Source organism: Chiloscyllium plagiosum, unplaced genomic scaffold (assembly GCF_037043375.1).
Source record: "Chiloscyllium plagiosum isolate Xiang-an unplaced genomic scaffold, Cpla_swu_hap1 HiC_scaffold_33, whole genome shotgun sequence".
Classification (NCBI taxonomy): domain Eukaryota; kingdom Metazoa; phylum Chordata; class Chondrichthyes; order Orectolobiformes; family Hemiscylliidae; genus Chiloscyllium; species Chiloscyllium plagiosum.
The window spans coordinates 9,051,109-9,074,365 of record NW_028270171.1 but is presented as its reverse complement, the minus strand read 5'-3'; the positions used below and the strand labels follow the sequence as shown (position 1 = coordinate 9,074,365).

At 45.4% G+C, this 23,257-nt stretch overlaps 1 protein-coding gene across 3 annotated transcripts in view; it reads right to left on the bottom strand.

Annotated features, from left to right (window-relative positions):
• dicp1.2 (diverse immunoglobulin domain-containing protein 1.2) overlaps positions 1–23,257 on the bottom strand; it is a 40,658-nt gene that overhangs the window by 3,354 nt on the left and 14,047 nt on the right. For 2 of the 3 annotated variants that reach the window (XM_043679628.2, XM_043679629.2), the window contains exons 3-8: positions 22,431–22,535; positions 20,344–20,403; positions 14,480–14,623; positions 11,467–11,608; positions 10,382–10,848; positions 3,857–3,953 (exon numbers count right to left, since the gene is read on the bottom strand). In XM_043679628.2, the coding sequence (XP_043535563.2) occupies positions 3,888–3,953; positions 10,382–10,848; positions 11,467–11,608; positions 14,480–14,623; positions 20,344–20,403; positions 22,431–22,535 (984 nt within the window). In that variant the 3' untranslated portion in view covers positions 3,857–3,887. The remainder of the gene's footprint in view (positions 1–3,856; positions 3,954–10,381; positions 10,849–11,466; positions 11,609–14,479; positions 14,624–20,343; positions 20,404–22,430; positions 22,536–23,257) is intronic. The other variant, XM_043679632.2, reaches the window with a different exon arrangement.

Here is a 23,257-nt window from a genome sequence, read left to right as displayed (position 1 = left end):
AGTTGAGACACTGCAACTATGGAGCTGTTTTCAAACTCTTGTCAGTGAAACCTGTGGCAGACTTTAAAAAAAGTCATCTTTCCGTGGCTTGCAGGTTAATCTTGCCTATAAACCAGCCCAGAAGAGCTCTTGTGGTGCAGTGGTAGTGTCCCTACCCAGGTTCAAACCCCAGCTGCTCCAGACGTGGGTCGTGACATCCCTGAATGGGTCAGTCAGGTGATTAAAAGCAGAATGCTGCAGGTGCTGGAAATCAGAAATAAATACAAAATGCTGGAGAAACTCAGCAGGTTGGCAGCACCTGTGGAGAGAGAGAGAGAGAAACAGAGTTAATGTTTCGAATCCAGCATGGTACTTTTCAGAACTTGCAACAGGAAGTATTCAAAATGAATATTTATTTGTACTTCCAGTTCTGAAGAAGACTCAAACCAGATTTGAAACACTAACACGGTTTGTATCTGGGGAAAGAGAAAAGGGCGAGAGTAGAAAATATTCAGAAAATACTTAGTTGCGTGTAAAAACAATGACATGTCATGAAATGTGTGATAAACAGGTTCATTTCCACACCTGGTCACCTTGAACCTTCTTCCCTTTGGTCATTTAATCTCTCGCTCACTTTCATTCAGTTATTGTCCTTCCCTTTTGGGTCCTCTGCCACTTCCTCAGCTGTCACGTCCCTGAACTGTTCCGATACAGGCAGACAGACAGAGACAAAGAGACAGACAGAGAGTGGCACACAGAGAGACAGACAGACAGAGACAGAGAGACACAGAGATGGATTGTCTTTTCCCTAGGATGGGGATTTCAAGACTAGGGGCACACTTAAGGTGAGAGGAGAGAGATTTAATAAAGATATCAGGGGCAAGTTTTTTTTTTTTACAGAGGGTGTTTTGCATGTCGAATGAACTTCCAGAGGAAGTGATGGATGTGGGTACAATTACAGTGTTTAAAAGACATTTGGATAAGGACATGAATAGGAAAGGGTTTGGAGGGATATGGGCCAGGAGCAGGCAGGTGGGATTAATTGAGTTTGGGATGGACTGGTTGGACCAAAGGGTCTGTTTCTGTGCTGTATGACTCAGAGAAACACACACAGCCTAATCCCAGCATCCTTCCATTTTCAATTGCAGATTTCTGGTGAGTGCACAGTTTTGATTCTGTCTGGACACAGATGAATCCTCGCAGTCAGTCACTGTATGAACCAGCAGTGGTGAGAACGAGGAACCTGTCCTCGAGACGAACACTGATGACGCAATGAAAGGGAAAGCTGGGCCAGATTGTGTCTACGACCTCCAAACACCAGAGTATAGCACACCCAACCCCCCCCCCCCCCCACCCTCACCCACCAACTGGACCAGAAAGAGGGCTCGAACCTCACTGCAGGACTTGATGGAATTGGTAAGGTTGGCAATGGAGCTGGGAAATCTTTCAGTTGGCCTCCGTGTGTGCCCTCGGCAGCAAAGCCTTCTACATAGGCACCCTTTCCACAAGCAAGCCATCTGAGGGAAAGACTAGCTAAACGTCCACAAGCATCAACACTGGGTTGGTGTGTTGCATCAAGCCATTGGCTGGGATTTGGGGTTGGGAGGTGGTTTGTGTTGAGGGAGGAAAGGAATGAAGGAGAAATGGAATGGAAGATGGGAAGTAGAGCATGGACAATGGCCCAGTCAATCTGCCAGGATTGTTGAAATATAATTAGAAGGTTCTCCTGCCGGAGCAATTTTAAATGTCCAGGTCCAACACCCCCTGCCCAACCACCCTGACCCATTTACATAAGCTGTTTGCAGAGCCTGGAAATGCAATCGGATTGCAAAACCCACCCTCCCAATCTGGTGATCCTGGTGAGTCTCGGTGCCCTGCCCAAACCCCTACCCCCATCCACCACAAAGGCACACATTCTGTCGATGCAGGGGGATGCGAGAAAAAAAAAACACTCGTGACACCGAGGGAAAGTGAAACTCGCCAAGTGGTTCCTCAATGGATCTCATTGGCGAAGGGACGTTCTCTCCCTCTCTCCTAAAGGTAAATGTGGCCCAATTCTGGATTGGTCTGCATGTTAATTCAGACCACGCTGTGGGGAGCCTTGCAGTTATCCAGATGGGGGTTGGTGAAGAAAGAGATTCAGCAGCCCCCACCCCCTCAACTCCCAATCCCTTGACAGTCAGCATCTTTGAAGAGTAGAGGGAAATTTATCATGCAGATGCAGAACACAGACACGCACGACAGTGTTGTTAAGTCAGGTTTTGCTGAGTTGGAGTGTAGCTCTTTCTACAGTCCCATTGCTGTGAACTGAGAACTGGCCTCTTGCCCACAGTGACAAGAGCTGGCAAGACTCCTTACTTCCTTTGTAGAACTTTAAACCATTCAGCAAACTCTTTCAGGGCCTGGCTGAGAGAACACATTCACCGTACTGGATCCCGTGACTCAGTCCTATTGCTGCGGTTGCTAAGGAGAGGAGGGCCACGTTACTAAGGGCGATTGCACATCAACTTGTAAAGCTACGAGATAAAGTCCTATCAGTGAATCCTTTGATGCTGACTCTCACAGGTTATAATAGCTAATTGGCTGGGTTTTTTTTTGGATGAGTAATCCAGAGTTTGAGCTAATGATTTGCAGACGTACATTCAACTGCTACCACAGCGACCAAGGAATTAGGATTCAATTAGCGTCTCCTCAAAACCACTAGACTGTTACTTAAAAAGCCCATATTTTCCTCTAATATCCTTTAAAGGAAGGAAACCTGTCCTCTTTACACAGTCTGGCCTACATGTGGTTTTCTTAACTGCTCAGGATTGACGTACTGAGCTTTCTCTCTGTTCCAGAAGAAACGGAGGACTGCAGATGCTGGAGATTAGTCAAAAAGTGGGGTACTGGGGCACACGCACTAAACAACCCAATGCCCTTGGCTGAACACTTCAACTCCCCCTCCCACTCCGCCAAGGACATGCAAGTCCTGGGCCACCACCACCGCCAGATTCTGCCAGACGCCTGGAGGAAGAACGACTTAATTTCCGCCTTGGAACCCTCCAACCACACGGGATTAATACTGATTTCACCAGTTTCCTCATCTCCCTTCCCCCAACCTCATCCTAGATCCACCCCTCCAACTCAGCACCAACCTCTTGAGCTGACCCACCTATCCATCTTCCTTCCCACCTATCCACTCCACCCTCACCTCCAATCATCACCCCCCCCCACTTCCATCTACCCATCACGTTCCCACCTACCTTCCCCCAGCTCCCCCTCCCCCACATTCCTGATGAAGGGCTCAAGCCCCAAATATCGACTCTCCTGCTCCTCGGATGCTGCCTGACCAGCTGTGCTTTTCCAGCGCCACACGTTTTGACTCCTCACTCTGTTCTACCCCACCCTCTGGGGCAGTGGGGGGGATGGGCAATAAATGTTGGCTTCGCCAGTGATGCCCCACATCTCAGAAACGAGTACAACATAAGAGTACCTTCCCACGAATGGTCAAAGGTCAGACAATGAAATACAAGCCTGGAGCCCAAATAATAAAATCTCTTCCAACCCCTTCTGTCAGGCAGAAGATACCAGAGATTAAACATACGTACAAACAGATTCAAGTTCAGCTTCTGTTATTCGACTCCTTAATTGGCCTCTCAAATTTTAATGTTGACCTCGCTGTCAGTGCACTGTAACATGGTACTCCCCGCTCTGTTCTATTATCCTGATGCACTTTGTGTGGTATGATCTGCACCGAAAACCAAACTTTTCACTGTACCCAGGTATGTGTGGTAGTGATAAATTAAATCAAGAATTGGTCAAGGTGGAATAAATCACAACCTGCTCCTGATTTTAGGTCATCATGCTTTCAAAGGAAAACAAAAAAAAAACTCACCTCCCGATTCCTTTCCAAAGCTCTCCCTTTCCTAAGCCTCGAGAACTTCCTCTCTGGGTAATGACAATGGCTCCATTTCAGTCATATGTGGAGGAGCCTAAATGACAGAAAGACAGCCCTTTAACATGACACTGAACTAACAGAGGCACAAGTCCCTAACACACAGGGACATGCAGGTCATCAGTGCCAGTGAACAGACCGAGGAGGCCATTCAGCCCCTCGACCTCACCATTCCATAAGATCACCACTGACATAGCTTCACTCCATCTACCTAACCTTGGATCGATAATCTTAGTGTGTAACAACAATCTCGCTTCCTGACATTTTTAATGGAGGGCGAGACTGGGTGGCATTGCTGCCTCATAGCTCCAGGGTCCCGGGTTCAATTCCAGCCTTGGATGAATGTCTGTGAGGAGTTTGCATGTTCTCCCTGTGTCTGCGTGCATTTCCTCCTGGTCATGCTAAATTGCCCACAGTGTTAGGCGCATTAGCCAGGAGTAAAAAGTGGGTATGGGAAAGGGTCTGGGTGAGGTTCTCTTTGCAGTGTCGGTGTGGACTTGTTGGGCCGAAGGGCCTGTTTCCATATTGTAGAGAATCTCAAAAACACAGAGAGAGAGAGCGCTCCTCGACCCTTTTATATAAAAGGAGTGCTTCCTGACTTCAGAGTCAAAAAGTGTGGTGCTGGAAATGCACAGCCAGTCAGGCAGCATCCGAGGATCAGTCAAGTTGACATTTCAAGCATAAGCTCTTCATCAGGAACCTTCATCAGCCTTGAATGGCTTTAGATTCTAAGGCTCTGGTTCTAAGTTTAAAATTCTAACCCCCTTTGTTCAGTACCCCGAGAGGAAACTGTTTCTCTCCACCCACCATATCGAATTCTGGATGAATATTTTTTACTTAACTTCTCTTTAAAAAAAGAAGCTCAGGTGGAGATGGGAACGTCACATTTTACTCTGCTCTGCTCCAACAATCCTAACCTCAATCTCCATTGCCAGAGAAATGACTTCAGCGCTTCCTTCTCTCACAGCTTGTTCTCTCTTGCCTCACACTTAAATCATTGCAATTCAATTTAGAAGTAAAGACCGCTCCCAACTCCCTTTTAACCTCAAGCAACTGAAATAGTACAGGCCAAACTAATTTCACACACATATTTCTTTGAAGAGGAAGAGGGACAAATGTGTCAATTTCCTCAGACCGAGTGTGAGAGAGTCATAGGATTCAAATGGGAATTTTCAACATCCTGTTGAATCCAGCCATGACAGACGGTGTAATTTGAACTCGGTAAAGTCTGGAAGTAAGAACCTAATGGCAATTATGAATCCACTGTCAACGGTTGGAAAATCCCATCTTGAGAAAACCATCACAAATGTCCTTTAGGGAAGGAGTCTGCCATCCTTACCTGCTCTGGCCTAGATTTAACTCCAGACTTAGAGGTTTACAAACTTATGAGGGGCATGGATAGGGTAAATAGGCAAAGTCTTTTCCCTGGGGTCGGGGAGTCCAGAACTAGAGGGCATAGGTTTAGGGTGAGAGGGGAAAGATATAAAAAGAGACCCAAGGGGCAACATTTTCACACAGAGAATGGTACGGATATGGAATGAGCTGCCAGAGGAAGTGGTGGAGGCTGGTACAATCGCAACATTTAAAAGGCAATTGGATGGGTATATGAATAGGAAGGGTTTGGAGGGATATGGGCTGGGTGCTGGCAGGTGGGACTAGATTGGGTTGGGATATCTGGTCGACATAGACGGGTTGGACCGAAGGGTCTGTTTCCATGCTGTACATCTCTATGACTCTATGACCCACAGCAAAGTGGTTGATTCTTAACTGCCCTCTGGGCAATTAGGGATGGGCAGTAAACGCTGGCCCAGCCAGTGACACCCTCATCCCGTGAACAAATAAAAAAGTATCCAAATTGCTGAACTCCGCAGAGAAAAAGCACAGTATATTACTGTAAAGACAGATACAAGCTTGACTTATGATGATCATGATTGTATTAAGTTTGTTGATAGTATAGCTATTGGCACATTTAGGATTGTTAAGCAAGTGTTATCCAATCACTAGATCACATCTAATAGTAAAGATTTAGTTTTGGGTTTTGAAAGTAGAGCCAGGGGAGATATAACTAGATTTGCTTACAATCTCTAGAAGTGACAGACATTGATGTAGAGTATTCAGCTCTCTGTGAACAGGAGGGTTCAGACCTTGAGCTTTTACCTGGGGTCTGAGGGAGCACATTCCCCCACTGCTTCCCCTATAGCAATACCTCAACCAGAGGTCAAGCATTCCTCCTGTAGAATAAATTTTGATGAATGTTTGAAATTTGATATCCTTGATGACCAAAAAACCCATCTCATGTCTCTGTAATTCCATGCTGAGAAGCAGACTTGTAGCCAATCTCGTTCCCAGTTCGACAACCCATCCTGGAAACCAATGTTTGGACTGCTGCTGCTTTATCTTGTAACCTAGTAACAAGACCTTGCATTTTCCTATTCCCTCTGTCCTGGAGGGACTATCTTGTCTCAAAGTTCCACCGATACCAGCCACCCTCTCATTGCAAACGAAAATCTCCCAACTGCCTATGCTGCAGAGAAAAAGCGCTGGCTAGTGAACTGTGCAAGACATCACAACTGGTGAAACCACCCTCACAAATCAGCATTAACGTGAGCGCATGTTCCATACATTTAAGCAACCAGCAAATACAGGCCATTCAGTCCATCAAACTAGCTCCACCAGTCACAACTGATCAGATTTTGAGTTCAAATTTCACAGACTTGCCTAATGCCAATAGATTCTTGACTAAACAGGGAATCGAAGGCTATCAACAGCAGCCTTCAATGATCCCACCATCTCCACCCTGGGAGGTGGGAAAAGAGAGATGTCCAAAGACCCACAATCCTCAGGGGAAATAAAAGCCCCATCTCAAATCTTATTTTTAATCTGTGTCAGGTAGGTTTAGTCTTTCCCAGAAGGGAATACATCCTTTTGGCGTCCACTCTGTCAAGTCCCCTCAGGATCCTATTATAATGTCCTAAGACATAGGCCATTCAGCCCATTGAGTCCACTCCATCATTCAATGGGATCACGGCCAATCTCAATCCTCAACTCCATTTTCCTGTCCTTTCCCCGTACTCTTTACTGATGTAAAAAATAAGTCTTCCCAGCCTTGAATATACGCAATGATCTAGTCTCTAAGGCCTTCCACAGGAAAGAATTCCACACATTCACTACCCTCAGAGAAGGGAATTATCCTTCATCTGGTTTCATTGAGATGACACCCTCTGGTCCTAGACTCTCCCACAGGGGGAGCCACCTATCCATATCGAGCCCTAACCAAGCCCTCTTAAGATTCCTCTGGTTTTCGCTCATTCTAAGCTCCAATGAATAACAGGCTCGATCTAATCAACCTCTCCTCATAAGAAAATCCCTCCAAATCGGAGGAAAGCATAGTGAACCTTCTCTGGACTGCCTCCAATGTCAGTGTAACTTTCCTTTGTACTTCACAGGACAAGCCTAAACTGTCCAACCTTTCCAAGTGACAGAACACCAGCATCTCGTAATCCCAGGTATCAGACGGGTGAACCTTCTCCAAACCACTCCGAAAGTATTTATATCCTTTCCTAAAAGGACCGAGACTAAAACTGTGCACACCTTACTCAGCAATGTTCTGTTCAAAACTGGAGAAAAAAATAACATCCTTTCTTTTACATCCCATTACTTTGTGATAAACAATGTTCTGTTTACCTTCTTAATCACCTGTTGTACCTGCAAACTAATTTTGAGAGATTCATGCAGCAGAATACTCAGATCCATTGGTATTGCAGAGTTCTGAAATGCAGCCTCTCTCCGTTTATATAATATGCTGTTCTCTTCCTTCCAAAATGGCCATGTTCACATCACATCACATCCTATCTACCAGATTGTTACTTGCTGACTAGGTCCCTTTATAACCCCCTTTTGTCCTGTTCACAACTCGCAAAGATACATAGGAAGGTCCCACCAGCAGATTCATCAGCCATGAATTCCCCAAGTTATTAATAATTGCCCCAACATAGAGCCCTGTGGCAAACCACTTGGCATGTCCTGCCAACCAAGAGAAAACCCACTATGCTCACTTCCTGTTTCCTAATCTCCAACCAAATTTCTGTCCATGTTAATCTTATCCCACACACCCTGAGCTCTTACATTGCAGAGTCATTTTTTAAAAGTGAGACATTGCCCTCTGGTTGATCACTTCTAGCTGGCACTTTCTGTCCAGGGACCAAACAGCAGGAAGCCCCAGTCCAAGGGCAGAGAAACACAGAGGTAACCTCACTGTCACCATGGAAATCATCAGCCTCGTCACAGCCTGGGATCCAAGTTTGAGAGAGGTCAAACAGAGTCAAAATGCAGCACGCTTAGAAATTGACATCTAAACGCAATTAGTTGCCACTAAATCCAATTTGATAAAACCTGATGAAAACTTCAGGGTTGGGTAACACAAACATGAACGATCCTTAAACTCCCCACAAAAAAAAATCAGTGTTACTAATTAATCGACGTGGAGCTGGGAAAACAGCAGGTCAAGAGAGTGTGGTGCTGGAAAAGCACAGCAGGTCAGGCAGCATCTCAGGAGCAGGAGAATCGGTGTTTCAGGCATAAACCCTTCATCAGGGGTTAACTGATGAAGATCTTATGCCCGACATGTTGATTCTCTTGCTCCCGGGATGCTGCCTGACCAGCTGTGCTTTTCCAGCACCACACTCTCTTGACTCTGATCTCCAGCATCTGCAGTCCTCACCTTCTCCTCCAAACAGCAGGTCCGACAGCGTCCAAGTAGCAAAGTCAACATTTCAGGCCAATATCCTTCATCAGGGCTGTATTTTCCCAGCTTCACATCTATTGACTCTGACTTCCAGCACCTGCATTCCTTACTAATGGAGTAAAAGATCTTGGATCCATGAGCTCAGAATGCCCTAACTTTCCATGGCAAAGCATTTAAATGCGGTCCCCGTTGTAGAAAACAGCAGCTACTAATTGTGCACAGCAAGATCACAGGAATGGTGACAAATCGACAAGCCTCGTTGAGTTTTTGTTTGGGGAGTGATTGCGGTTGAGCCGGGGGGAGGAATATTCCCCAGGACACTGGGGAGAACCCACCTGATCTTCAGGAGAGTGGCACTGCATTTTACTATCCACCCATCGAGCAGATGGGGCAGTGGTTTGGCACTGGACCTGAAAGGTGCTATTGTTGATGATAAGGACTGATGAGTCAGCCTGAATTGTGGATGGACCCGTCTCGAAAACTATGTCCAATGCTCCTACAAGTTGGCCCATCAGAATGGCTTTCACATCTCTCAAAAAACAAAACCACTCCCAAACAAAACACATCCACAAATGGAGCTCCTCCATGTCTCGCACCTTGACCCCATCCAATGCCCTGCATCCCTATACTAAATTCGCACTATCTTCCAGATCCCCCATTGACCTCCCAAGCATGCTCATCTTAACTGGTACCTTAGGCAGCAATGCCTTGCCAATTAAAAGTTCTCGTAGAGATGTACAGCATGGAAACAGACCCTTCAATCCAACTCATCCATGCTGACCAGGTATCCTAACTCAATCTAGTCCTATTTGCCAGCACTTGGCCCATATCCCTCCAAACCATTCCTATTCATATACCCATCCAGATGCTTTTTAAATGCTGCAGTTGTACCAGCCTCCACCACTTCCTCTGGTAGCTCATTCCATACATGTACCACCCTCTGTGTGAAAACATTGCCCCTTAGGTCTCTTTTATATATCTTTTCCCCTCACCCTAAATCTATGCCATCTAGTTCTGAACACCCCATCCCAGGGAAAAGATCTTGTCTACTTATCCTATCCATACCTCTCAGAGATGTTCATCATGGAAACAGACCCTTCGGTCCAACTAGTACATGCCAACCAGGTATTCTAAACTAATCTAGTTCCATTTGCCAGCATGTGGCCCATATCCCTCTAAACCCTTCCCATTCATATATCCATCCAGATGCCTTTTAAATATTGTTACTGTACCAACCTCCAGCATACCCCTCAGCATCCAACACTCCAGGGAAAACAGCCTCTCCCTATAGCTCAAATCATCCAACCCTGGCAACATCCTTGTAAATCTTTTCTGAACCCTGTCAAGTTTCATAACATTCTCGCGATAGGAAGGAGACCAGAACTGCTCGCAATATTCCAACAGTGGCCTAACCAATGTCCTGTACAGCTGCAACATGACCTCTCTCATCTTGGTTTTCCCGCTTCTGTAAGCTCATCCGGCCCACCGTGGAGAAATCCATGCTCCTCTAATTCTGGCCCCTTTAGTTTCCATGACATTGATTGCTCCACTATTACTAGCTGCGATATAAACGCAATTCAAAGTTGCTGCGAATAAGGATTTATAAATGCCGAGTTGGAATAATTCTGCTTTGAGGAAGGTACAGTACTGTGAAGGTATTCTCTCACATCTCTTCAGATTAAGAAGCTTCATATAAAAAGGAAAAAAAAAAAATCACTTACCATCCGCCTTCTCCTTTCCAACAAGCACATGAGGAGAGCTATGTTCAAAAGGACGCTGATGACAAGAATAATTACAACTGTTTGTGTTGCTGTTGGAGAGATGATCGCACGGGGTTCAGTGCTGCAGAATGTTGCTGCCAGAGGGCTATTGTTTCCGTTGTTTGAGGGTGTTGGGTTGACACTGGTTTGGTCTATTGTAGCAGCCAGGCTGCCATTCACTGAAACCAGAACGGTGCTGGTTCCATTGGTTGAGCTCGTGAGGTTCCCATTGGTCCAGGTCGGAGACGGATTGGTCCCATTGGTTAAGCTGGTCAGGTTGTGAAGGGTCACAGTTGGAGTGGGGTCGGTTGTATTGCCAATAACCGCACTGGTGGGGTCATTCCCAGTTCCATTGGCAAACACTCCCGGCTCCATCGAAGTCGCTGTGGCATTTGTTGTTACATGAAATATTGTCGTCTCAACGTCTCCTAAAAATGTGAAGAATGGGAAATAAATCCTCACGTGCATCCTTCAGACTACAGTGACCAGTACGCAGGCATGCAGAACAGGGAGGGACGGGAGATACAGGTTACACCGAGACATGCTTACAGCAAGGTGAGAAACGAGCTCCACTACCCCATGTTGAGCTTTTCCAAGTTGTGAATAGGGATGGACTATAAATGCTGCACTTAATGCAGGGGAAGAAGAGTGGTATTAATTTGATAGTTCGTCTAAGAGCTGATATGTGCAATGGGCCAATTGATCTCCACCACTTCCTCTGGCAGCTCATTCCATGCACGCACCACCCTGTGTGAGAAAACATTGCCCCGTAGGTCACTTTTATAGATCTTTCCCCTCTCACCCGAAGATCCTCTAGATCTGGTGCGATGCCAGGAGGAGACAGGAATGCAGTTTGTTGCTTGTTATAGGACCCTGGTCAATTCCACTCCCAAGATAACAGGGAAATATTACATTCCTCCCACTCTTCCATGTCACTGCTGAGCCCCAAACACCACCCCCCCACCGCCGAGAACAACGAGCACACTAACCCCCACCACCTCACAACACGATGACGAGTGAAGCTGCAGAAATTGGGAGGTCCTTACCTGACAGGCAGGTGTATAAAGTGCATCGTTCAAAGTCACATTTTTTCTGCTCGAAGGTAGCGTCAAAACGTCTGAAGTGATCCATCAAGTTCAGGAGAAGATGTGAAGAATTCCACTGCACCATTTCACATTGAAATGATTCCTGGAATGAGGAATAAAAGGTGTCACCATTAGCAGGGAGGCATAACTTTAAAATAAAAAAAACCAAGAGAAATATCCTCAAAAGCATGAAACAGTCCAATGCAGTGCCAGAAGTGACTCAGTCTGTAGCACCATATGCCGAGTCAGAAAGTTACCCCCTTCAAAGGCTCAAGGGTACACGTTGGGTAACAATTTCCAATATGATCCCAAGGGAGCACAAGACTGTGGCAGGGAGAGATTTTCAAAAGAGATTTCATTGAAAAGGGAAAAACAAGGCCTTAGTTTCTGGATAATGATGATGCAGATTCAACAAGGAGGTGGTCCTGACCAATATTTATCCCTTACAATCCCACCTTGGAAAAGTATCATTATTCCTTCAGTGTCGCCGGGTCAAAATCCAGCTATGCCCTTCCTAATGGCATTGTGGGTCTCCCAACACCAGATAGACTGAAGCGGCTCAAGAAGATAGGTCACCCCACCTTAGTCAGCGTAATAAGGGATGGTCAATATGGCTGGGTCACACCCACATCTCACGAGTGGACTAAACAAAGGCAGACTGATTTGGCCCCTCATGCATTCTTCAAAATGGGATGTCCTGCATGTTCATAACTAGTTCTTAAAAGGTTCTTTTTTTCTCCTGAGCAAAAGAAAATCCTGAAAAGGTCAACTTTCAGTACACTCAATGTGAAACCATTAGCTGACTGAATTAGAAAGCTTTTCTCCCTTTATTTATTCATTCATGGGACGTGGGCATGGCTGGCTCGACCAGCATTTATTGCCCATCCCTAATTACCCAGAGGGCAGTTAAGAGTTAATCACATTGCTGTGGGTCTGGGGTCACATGTCTTCTAGACCAGGTAAGGATGGCAGTTTCTTCCCTAAAGGACATTAGTGAACCAGATGAGTCTTTCATAATCAGTGGTTTCATGATCATTAGACTCTTAATTCCAGATATTTAAGGAATTCAAATTCCACCATCTGCCATGGTGGGATTCAAACCCAGGTCCCCAGAACTTTAGTGGTATCATATTAATCCAGAGACTCAGCTAGAATCAAGATTAGAGTGGTGCTGGAAAAGCACAGCAGGTCAGGCAGCATCTGAGGAGCAGGAAAATCGACATTTCAGGCAAAAGCCCTACCACAAGGCCATCTGTTGTAAAGATTGTGTCTTTTTATTTGTGTTTTTTTTTAAATGTTGTGAACTGAAATGAAAACAGACCTGTCCTTCAAACCAAGGATAATTTCATACTTTGAAAACCAATAATTTAATTTTCCGTGTGAACACTGTTTGTAAAGCTGTGTGTTACAGCAGACAAACTGGAACTACAGGGCTGTGTACAAATGCAACTTTGGGTAGCAAGCTCTGGATTCGTGACCCGTTACAAAGGCAAAGGTTTTCTGCCTGCCAACAACGAGGTGATTGGTTCTCGGGTAATCATACAGCTTGCGGCTGTGAGACCCACTCAGGAACTTAAACGGTTGTCTGTAACATGAGGTAAGCCTGAAGCAGCCTATTATCAGTATCTACCAACTCCCTCGAGCTGTTCAGGGAGAGGTGGGCACCACAGGGAGCGGAGTACTTTATTTCCCACTCCAACTCTATTTTGATTTAATCCCTGCCCACCCCTTGCTCACACAGCATTGCCCTTTGATGTGAAGGGTACTGCTTGTCACTGGCCACCCTGATGTTTCCTTTCTTCCTGGTGGTGGGAAATGAATAAAGATTTGTACACCTGTTGTCTTTCACTGTGTCTCACACCCACACACAAAAACATATAACCAGGAGAGCCCTTTGATGAGAAGGGCACTGCTTGTCAAAAAAAAGAGAAAAAAAACTCTATTATCCTTACTTCAGCAGAGGCTGGACTTTGTGACTGTTAGTCAGCAAGTCCTTTTAAGGTGAGCCACCCTGCTCCTCTTGCAAATCAGTGGAAATATCCAGACAAAAAAAAAGCAGCAGTGTTCTGATCAGCACAAGGGGCATCTCAATAGATCCCATGAACAGTAGCCTCAGAACTGTTTTCCCAGTTTTCCCTCTGTCCATAACACCAAAGTTTCCACTGCAGCATACACCCTACAACCCCCCTCCCCCCCCCCCCCATCTATGTCTCTCTGCCAGTTGGTGTAAGGGGCAGGTGGGTATAAGGGCATTAGAGTTTTAATTAATGGAGTTATAAGCCCATGATTCACAAATATTGACCTCATGTATCTTTGTTTGTAATAAATAGCAGCTTTTGTTAAGTTCAGAAATCTGATCTCTTCTTCTGTCTGAGGAAGGATCACTGGACCAGAAACGTTAATCCTGATTTCTCTCCACAGGTGCTGCCAGACCTGCTGAGCTCTCTCCAGCAACTTCTGCTGTTGTTTCTGATTTACAGAAATCGCTGTTCTATTGGGTTTTTAAAATGTTCTTTTATCAACGTGGGTTGAGAAAACAAGTGGTCAAAAAGCATGGTGCTGGAAAAGCACAGCCAGTCAGGCAGCATCTGAGGAGCAGGAGAATCGATGTTTCGAGCATAAGCTCTTCATCAGGAGTGAGTGAATTAGAAATTCCTGATGAAGAGTTTATGCTCAATACGTCGACTCTCCTGCTCCTTGGAAGCTGCCTGACCTGCTGTGCTTTTCCAGCGCCACACTCTTGACTCTGACCTCCAGCATCTGCAGTCCTCATTTTCTGAGTACAAGTAGCCTAGGGAATTGTGCATACATTTTAAAGTCGATAACTTTTGTGATGGCCCCCAGGAATATTGATGTTACCGTAGATTGTGCTGGGAGTCAGGGTGGAGAAAGGTGGGATATGTTAGGAGTAGTGTGAACTCTGAACTCTGCCGCTCCTCCAGCACCCCACTTCAAAAGGTCTTGGGAAACTTACATTAACAGGGCAATCTTCTAGAAATTTCAGCTGCTGCAGGACGCCGAGAGTCAAATTTTGGAGCTCATCCATCGAGTGACGGTAAAGATGTCCAATCGACCGATTCAGGGACAACATTGCCTGCAGATCAACGCAACAGCTGTCCTATGGGAGGAATAAGAGAGGTTGACAGCTCGGGTAGGCTGAGGAGATGGTGACTATCATTGTCATCAGAAATTCCAGAAAAGACCAATAGGATGAGGTTCTCAGACCCTGAGAGACAACCTAGTAACGTCCGTTAGCTACAACTCAAGTGTGGAGTGTTTACCCACATCTCAGTTGTTCAATCATTCATGGGATGTGGGCACCTTTGGCTAGGCCAGCATTTATTGCCCATCCTCCATTGCTCAGAGGGCAATTGTGAGTCAACCACATCACGGTGGGTCTGGAGTATCATGGAGGCTAATCCACGTAAGGATGGCTGTTTCCTCCCCTCAAGGGCATTAGTGAACCAGATGAGATTTTCCTAACAATGAGCAATGGATTCATGGTCATCATTAGACCCTCCATTTATCGAATTCAAATTTTACCATCCCCTGTAGTGGGATTTGAACCAGGGTCTTTACAACATGACCTGAGTCTCTGGATTAATAGGTGAGCGACATTACCACTCGGCCAGATTGTGGGTTCAAGGCCCAGCCGGGACACACACATCAGGATTAGCTCGCAGGGCTCACAGAGTGAGCTCAGCTCTCCACGGCATGCCAGCTCCCAGATAAGACCTTCAACAGATGTCTGTCTGCCCACTCAGCGGGACGGAAAAACAATTTCAAAAGAAGAACACAGGAGCGGTAAGGCCAGTAATCCTGCTCGTTAACACATTGCTGTTTGTGGGAGCTTGCGGTGTGCATAACCAGCTGTGCCATTTCCTGCATCACAGTGACCATACACTCATTGGGACATTCTATATAAAAGGGTGGCACAGTGGCTCAGTGGTTAGCCTTGCTGCCTCACAGCGCCAGGGACCTGGGTTTGATTCCACCATTGGGCAACTGTCCGTGTGGGGTTTGCATGTTCTCCCAGTGTTTGCGTGGGTTTCCTCCCTCACTCCAGGGATGTGCAGATTAGGTGGATTAGCCATGGGAAATGCAGGATTACAGGAATAGGGTGTGGGTCTGGATGGAATGCTCTTTGGAGGATCATTGCAGTCACAAATAGCCTCTTTCCACACAGTAGGCGTTCTCCAAAGTGGTGCTATATAAATGCAAGTCATTCTTTTATTAGGGGTCAACAGGTAGAAGGTGCTGCAACATCTGGGCAGGCAGGAAACGGGGGGGGGGGCTATAAATATTGATGAACTAATGCATGAGAAAATTAATTCAAGATTCCCTACAGTGTGGAAACAGGCCCTTCGGCCCAACAAGTCCACACTGACCCTTTGAAGAGTAACCCACCCAGACCCGTTCCTCTACCCTATTAATCTACACTAAGGCACCTAGCCTACACATCTCTGAACACTGTGGGGCAATTTAGCATTGGCCAATCCACCTAACCCACCCATCTTTGGATTGTGGGAGGAAACCCACGCAGAGGTGGGCAGAATGTGCAAACCTCACACAGACAGTACCCAGAGGGTAGAATCGAACCCGGGCCCCTGGCACTGTGAGGCAGCAGTGCTGACCACTGAGCCACCGTGGTCAGCTAAACTATTGATGTAAATTGTAAAAGGATTGAGCCCCTAATATAGAAGGCTGCAGGATCCCACTCATTGTATCCTGTCAATCAGGTGACGACCCATTAATGTGTCCTCTATTATCTGTCAGCCAGACAGTCTGTAATGTTTCTCATTCAATATGGAGTCTTTACTTTCTGATAATAACCTTTGAAGTGCCAATTTCTGGAAATTCAACATTTAAAAGGCATCTGGATGGGTATATGAATAGGAAGGGTTTAAGTGGGATATGGGCCAAATGGGACCAGATTAATTTAGGATTTCTGGTCGGCATGGACAAGTTGGACCGAAGGGTCTGTTTCCGTGCTGTACATCTCTATGACTCTAAGCAAAGGCTCTCCTTTAACCAAAATGTACGCTACTCCTTTGAAAAGACTCCAATAAATTGCACTAAATAATTGTTCGATAATTAAACATTGCTAAAAATAAAGACATTTTGTCAAAGCTTTACGTCTTGCACTCATCAGGACCATTCACAAGAAAACCAATTCAAGGAGTAAACCAACATTTGTCCTGCACAAGGGAAAAATGCTGATTGGTTGGCAGGTTGACTGATTGGTGGAGGAGCTGCTGTGAAGAATGCACCCATTAAATGATGATCGACAGTTAACAGTCAGGCTCTTAAAATTTGAAATGGGTGTGTTTATGCCAATCAAGGCATTGCCCTGAGAGTGAACCAGTGAAAGGTTGGCAACTATTTAAATGGGGTTGAAAGAGGTGCACAGTCTGTCAGTCTCCATAGAATACAGTCCAGTGCATCAATGTATGTAGCTTCCAGTAAGACAAGCGCATCACACTGCCACCCTCAGTGACAATCCCAAAATGGCTGTCAGCAAAATTCCTCTCACATTCAGGATAAGCCAGCAGGTGCTGTCCAATTGCAGATTCAAGTCTAATGTTACGCACCACATACTCTTTCGGAGAACAGCAACTACCAGATTTGGGGTGGGGGGGTGATGCTGGAGAAGAAAAGTGAAAACAACTGTCTGAATTACATTACAACAACCCTACCCTGTAACAGTAAAACCCTATTCACTTGCCAGGCGTGGTAGAATAGTTAGCCTAGCTTTAGGATTAGTGTGCTCCTTTGATACAAATTAATCAATTTGCTCCTCTCAACACCCACACTACAAGTTCAAGTTGCACCACACCTTACTGAGTTGGGTGAAAATTTGTATTTCTGTGCCAGAAATACATCACCTTACTGGAAGTGAGTAAGACGTTTCAATATCAAATAAATATTTACTCAGAGTTGGAAGATATTGCGTTCTGCCTCCTTGTGTAAGTTAGTTTTGCTCTTTTGGGAACATAGTCACTAGCACACCCAATGTTAAGATCCACAGTGAACAGGACACTCAGAAACCTGAATTCTTCAGTCCCAACACTGGAGGTCCCAAATGTAATCACACCAGCAACCCACCTACATGCTTACTGCAGCCATAATCTGAAATAGCACACTTACAATATGCACACAGTCCCACAACAGGTCAGCAGGGGCTCAGAGGTAAAGCCAGTATTACTGAAGAGAGCGAGAGAAAGGGTGAAGAGAGAGAGCACAAGGGTGGGGGGGGGAGAAAGAAAGTACGAGAGAGAGAGAGAGTAAGTAGGGAAAGAGATAGAGAGCTAGAGCACAAACATGGGGACACAGTGGAGACACTATGGGGAAGATACAATGGGGGCTGTTGGAATTCAGGGTGAACACAGATTGGGGGGGAGACAGACACGGGGCAAAGAGAGAGGGGAGGGTGAGGGGGGAGAAAGACAGAGAGGGGGAAGTGGTGGAAGGGAAAGCGATGTGGGAAAATCAAAAAAAGAGACAGACAGAAAAAGACTGTGTCAGAACGCTAAGGTTTACATCAGGACATTTTGCAAGAACACCAAATTTTAAATAATCACAACAATTTATACGAGAAGGGTGCAGATGGGTTTGTGAATAGACTGATCACTGTGAAGGAAACAACACCTTGAGCGAGAGGAGAGCAGAAGGAGGTTCCACAGAGTGAGGCAGGAACAAGGCCCTTGTGGGTTTTGTAAACAAGGAAGAAAATGTTAAGAAAAAAAAAAAAAAATCAAACTTTGGCTCGAGAGGAGCTTGTGTGGGTCAGTGTCAGGGGAATGGGACTTTGTGCGAGTTCAGACACAGGGTATGGGGTGTGTTGGATGACCCTAAGCTTACGGAAAGTAGAACATTGGGCATGCAGCCAGGAGTCTGTCGAAGTGTATTATCCTGCCTTGAGGTAATGAAGGTGGGCCCATGGGCTCAGCAGACAGGGGTCTACCTTCATTACTTTGATATATTGCAAATGGAAATTGGTATCACAACTCCCTTCCAAAAACAGTTCTCAATCCCTACCTTCCCTCTTAATATTCTGAACTCATTTTTCCCAGGAACTGTCCAGGAACTTGAGGAATCCTTTTGCTTTCTGCATGCCCTCAGCCAGAGTTGATTCAACAAGCAACGAGCACCCTTTCCTCCTGGTATAAATTGTTGCAATCATTTGAAGTTTGGCAAAACAAAAATCTTTAGCAACACATTTCTCTCTTCAAGAAGGTTCAAGGTTTATACCATCAAAGAATAGAGTGAAGCTCCTTCTGGGTTGGTAAGAACTCCTCAGTAACTCCATTCCTGAACCAACTTCAATGGCATCTTTTCCAAGTGAAAGCATCCGACTGACCACATTCTCGGTCAAACACTCACCAGGTAGGAACTGTGAATCGACCATAGAACATAAAGCTCTCTCTACTTTGGCCAGAAAATAAGACAAAAGGAAGTGGAGGGCACGTCTAATCTTTTATCCACTGCAAGTCATTGTAGCTGCAAAAGCAGAGTTTGTATTCTCCCAGCCTCTAAACCTCAAATCTGCTCGAGCTGACAAACTGATGCAAACAGCCAGATAAGCGACTGAGTTAGAGAGAGGGGAAAGAGAGAAAAAATTCTGTTTTGCAAAACTACCTGAAAGATTCCATGTACCGATAAATCGAGTGCATATCGTGGCCCAGAACCTTCACCATTGATCAGGAGATAGTCTACACCGCCAACGAGGCAGCTTTTGAAAAGATACCACTGACGCGGTGTGCTGGCTGACACGATTTCTTGGTGAGAGATACCAACATTTGAAAAATCAGGTGGTGTTCAGATGCAATCAATCTGGATTTTGAAGATCTCCGCAGATTGAAGGTGGGAAAGGTTGCAGGAGGTTGGGGTAGGGAATGAATTGGTTTCAGGAGAAAGTGAGTTCTTGCAGATCAGAGTGAAAAAGGGTGGCATTGGAAAAGCACAGCAGGTTAGGCAGCATCCCAGGAGCAGGAGAGTCGACGTTTCGGGCATAAGCCCTTCTTCAGGAATGTCCGTCATCAAATTCATGGTCGAATTGGAACTCAATTTTTTAAAAAAAGAATTAGCAATCTAATGGCGATCATTAGACCATTGTTGGAAAAACCCATCTGGTTCACTTCAGGGAAGATAAAAGCTGTCTTTACCCAGTCTGGCCTACATGTAAGCCCAGGCCCACAGCAATGTGGTTGACACTTAACTATCCTCTCGGCAATTACAGATGGTCAATAAATGCCAGGCTGGTCAGTGACACCCACACCCAGTTATTGAATCAAAAAAATGTCATAGCCGTAGACTCATACAGGACGGAAACAGACCTTTCAGTCCAACCAGTCCATGTCAACCATAATCCCAAACTAAACTAGCCCCACCTGCCTGTGCTTGGCCCATATGTCTCCAACCATTTCTTATTCATGAACTTATCCAAATGTCTTTTAAATATTATAACTGCACCCATATCCATCACTTCCGCTGGAAGTTCATTCCGCAAATAGGACGAAACAGAAAACAAAAGTTGCATTTTACAGAGAGAATTTCAAGACAACAAGATGTCCCACAGCACTTAAGGATCAATAAATTACATTTTAAAGAATAAGGCTGTTGTAGTGGCAGCCAATTTTGCATAGCAAGCTCCCACAAAGCAGCAATGCCAGGGAAAGGATTGGAAATGAAGGGGATCCTGTTGACATGCTGCATGAAGGGGAAAGACAGAGACACAGAGAGAGAAGAAATGTCTTTTACCAGTTGAGACTGACAGCTCCCCCTTCCCCAACGTAACATAACCACCCTGTAAACGGATGACAATCCGGGCAAACCTACCATATTGGCAGTGTCCTGCAAGAAAACAGTGAAGTTGTAGTCTGTAGGGAGATGCGTCCTCTGTAAATAAAGCAAAACAGAACAAGATTTAAAGACCATTTCGCTTTCCAAATATGTCGATGAATAGTGAAGATAGGTGCTTCAATCGAAAAAGAATCTAAACAAATACATTTGACAGCGGCAGGAAACAGAAAAGACATCAACCATTTCATGCTGACGTCGGAGTTTCATTTCTTCCTTATTTATTCAAAATACCTGTCAACGTCAACGTAACCAGGTTTTTAATTGATCAAAAGCGAGAACATTGTGAAACATTCACGTTTTAAGTTTTTTTAAAAAAAGGACTGAATTGGAGGAGGCTGTTCGGCCCCTCAAGCCTAGTCTGCCAAATTCTCAATTTCATTTTCAATCCCTAACCCTGACCAAATTGACACTCGATGGGACAAGGTGTCCCGGTGAAGAGACATTTCATACTTTTGCTAAAAAGCATTTTCCAATTTCACTCCAATGAGATTGCCCAACATCAGACAACATAAGCACAAGGATTGCCTTTGATTTATTTTTAATGAAGCAGAGAACAGAACTTAATTTATCCTCTACTCCTGCCTCCAGGTCAACCATAATGCCAACCCGAGAACCAACAGGTTGACAGCCAACCTGAGAACCAACAGGTTGACAGCCAACCTGAGAACACAAGAACAAAACAAAAAGGAGGGCGGTTGCTGGAGATCTGAAAAAAAAAAACAAAAAATGCTGGAGAAACTCAGCAGGTCTGACAGCATCTGTGCAGAGAGAAACAGAGGTAATGTTTCGTTCGTAGCCCAAGTCTTTTCCCCGGGTGGAGGTGTGCAAAACTAGAGGGTATAGGTTTAGGGCGAGAGGGGAAAGAATTAAAAGGGACTTGAAGGGAAACTTTTTCACGCAGAGGGTCATGCGTGTATGGAATGAGCTGCCAGAGGAAGTGGTGGAGGCCGGTACAATTACAGCATTTGAAAGACATCTGGATGGGTACACAAACTGAAGGGTTTGGAAGGATATAGGCCAAATGCTGGCCAATGGGCCTAAATTACTTTAGGATATCTGGTCGGCATGGACAAGTTGAAACGAAGGGTCTGTTTCCGTGCTGTACAGCTCTACGACTCTTCATTTACTCTGCTTTCTACCCACAGATGCTGCCCGAGCTGCTGAGTTTTGCCAGCAATTTTTGCTTTCGTATGAGAACACAAAAAGGAGCAGGAGGTGGCCATTCAGCCCCTTTTAGCCGTTATTCAACATGGCTGATTTTATCGTCAACGCCACCTTCACCCAAGCACGCCCAGAATCAGCTTACTGATCTCAGTGCTGGATATGCCGGTAGACCGTTCCAAAGATTCACAACCAGAGGGAAGGAATTTTTGCCTTGACGCAATCGTAAATGACAGCGACCTTACTCCGAGGCCACGATCTTGTGATCAAGACTGTGTACCCCCTATGCTGTCGAGCCCTAACTGCAGAGAAGGTAATGGCTTCATTGGGAAGCTGCCATTAATAAGCTGAAGACTTTGATTCACCGCTTCTCAGAGGACAGGAAAGAAAATTCCGGCTGGGAACGCTGACTTAAACCCACTTCAACAAGAGAAGGACTGAGAGCACACTCAAACTGGCAGCGAATTTGGCAAAAGATGCCCTGTCTTGGAGAGAGGGAACTGAGATTAACCAGGGGCTGCAATTCCATGGACAGAGTGGGAAGATTGGGACTATGTTCCAACGAATCAGGGGAGATTTAATTGAGGCGTTCTTGAATTAGGAAGAGGTTTTGATTGCACTGAATGAGGAGAAATTGTTTTCACTGCCAGGAGGATGAGTAGCCAGAAGATATAGATTTTAAACACAATTGGCAAAAGGAATAAAGGAGAGACAAAGGCGTAGTTTCACATAAAAGCTATAATGTTTCTAACCTATGCCAATCAATTTCCGTCCTTACAGATACTGTATGTTGAATGGCCTCTTGAGTGTCAAATAATTCAATGAACGAGTTAAAAGAAACCATCCCCATTCCCAACCCAAACCATGGGTGGTCACAGAGGTTCTCATCCCCCCCAACTCACCAGGGTATTGAGCGGCAAATCATACGTTGTTGTATGGGGTTGGAATACTCCAAACTGACAAGCGAGAGAGGTTTCTGATAGAAATATAACCAGGAACAAAGCCACCTAAGAAAAACAACAACAATCTTTACAACAAAATTCATTATTTAAAAAAAAAACAAAAAAACTAGGGCACCAAGAGTTCCTAGTTTCTTTTGAAGAAAAAGCGTTCCTTTCCTCCTCTGTGCCCTGCTCTCCCCTCTCCACCCTGGAAATGCCCATCATTACATTGCTCGAGATGGAGATGGTTAATACTACTGAACCCCAACATCCCAAGCACGTTCAACTCTACCCTTTCCCCAGAAACGATCTGTCCAAACGCATCTCCCCTGCAGACAGTGGTTTGGCTAAGGTGAGTTTTCCAGAAGTTTCTGCAAGCCTCCCCTCCCCGCTCCCCCCCTCCAATCCCATTCTTCATGGGAATGTGAAACCCAGTATGAAAGCCCACTCTTCTCCCCTCCCAAAGAATGTGCAGCAAGATCCCACAGACAGAAACAAGATCATGACCACGAGAGGGTAATCTGTTTCTGTGGTGTTGATTGAGGATCACTAATCAGTTGGGACACCGCGAAAAACATTTCTGCTCCTCAATCAGATTTTGTTTCTTTTTACTCTTTCGTGGGGTGTGGGCACTGGCGAGGCCAGCGTCTGTCACCCAACCCTAATTGCTCCTTGAACTGAATGATGTGTTCAGGACTCTTCACAGGGCAGGAACCACATTGCTGTGGGTCTGGAGTCACATGTAGGCCAGACCAGGTAAGGATGGCAGTTTCCTTCCCTAAAGGACA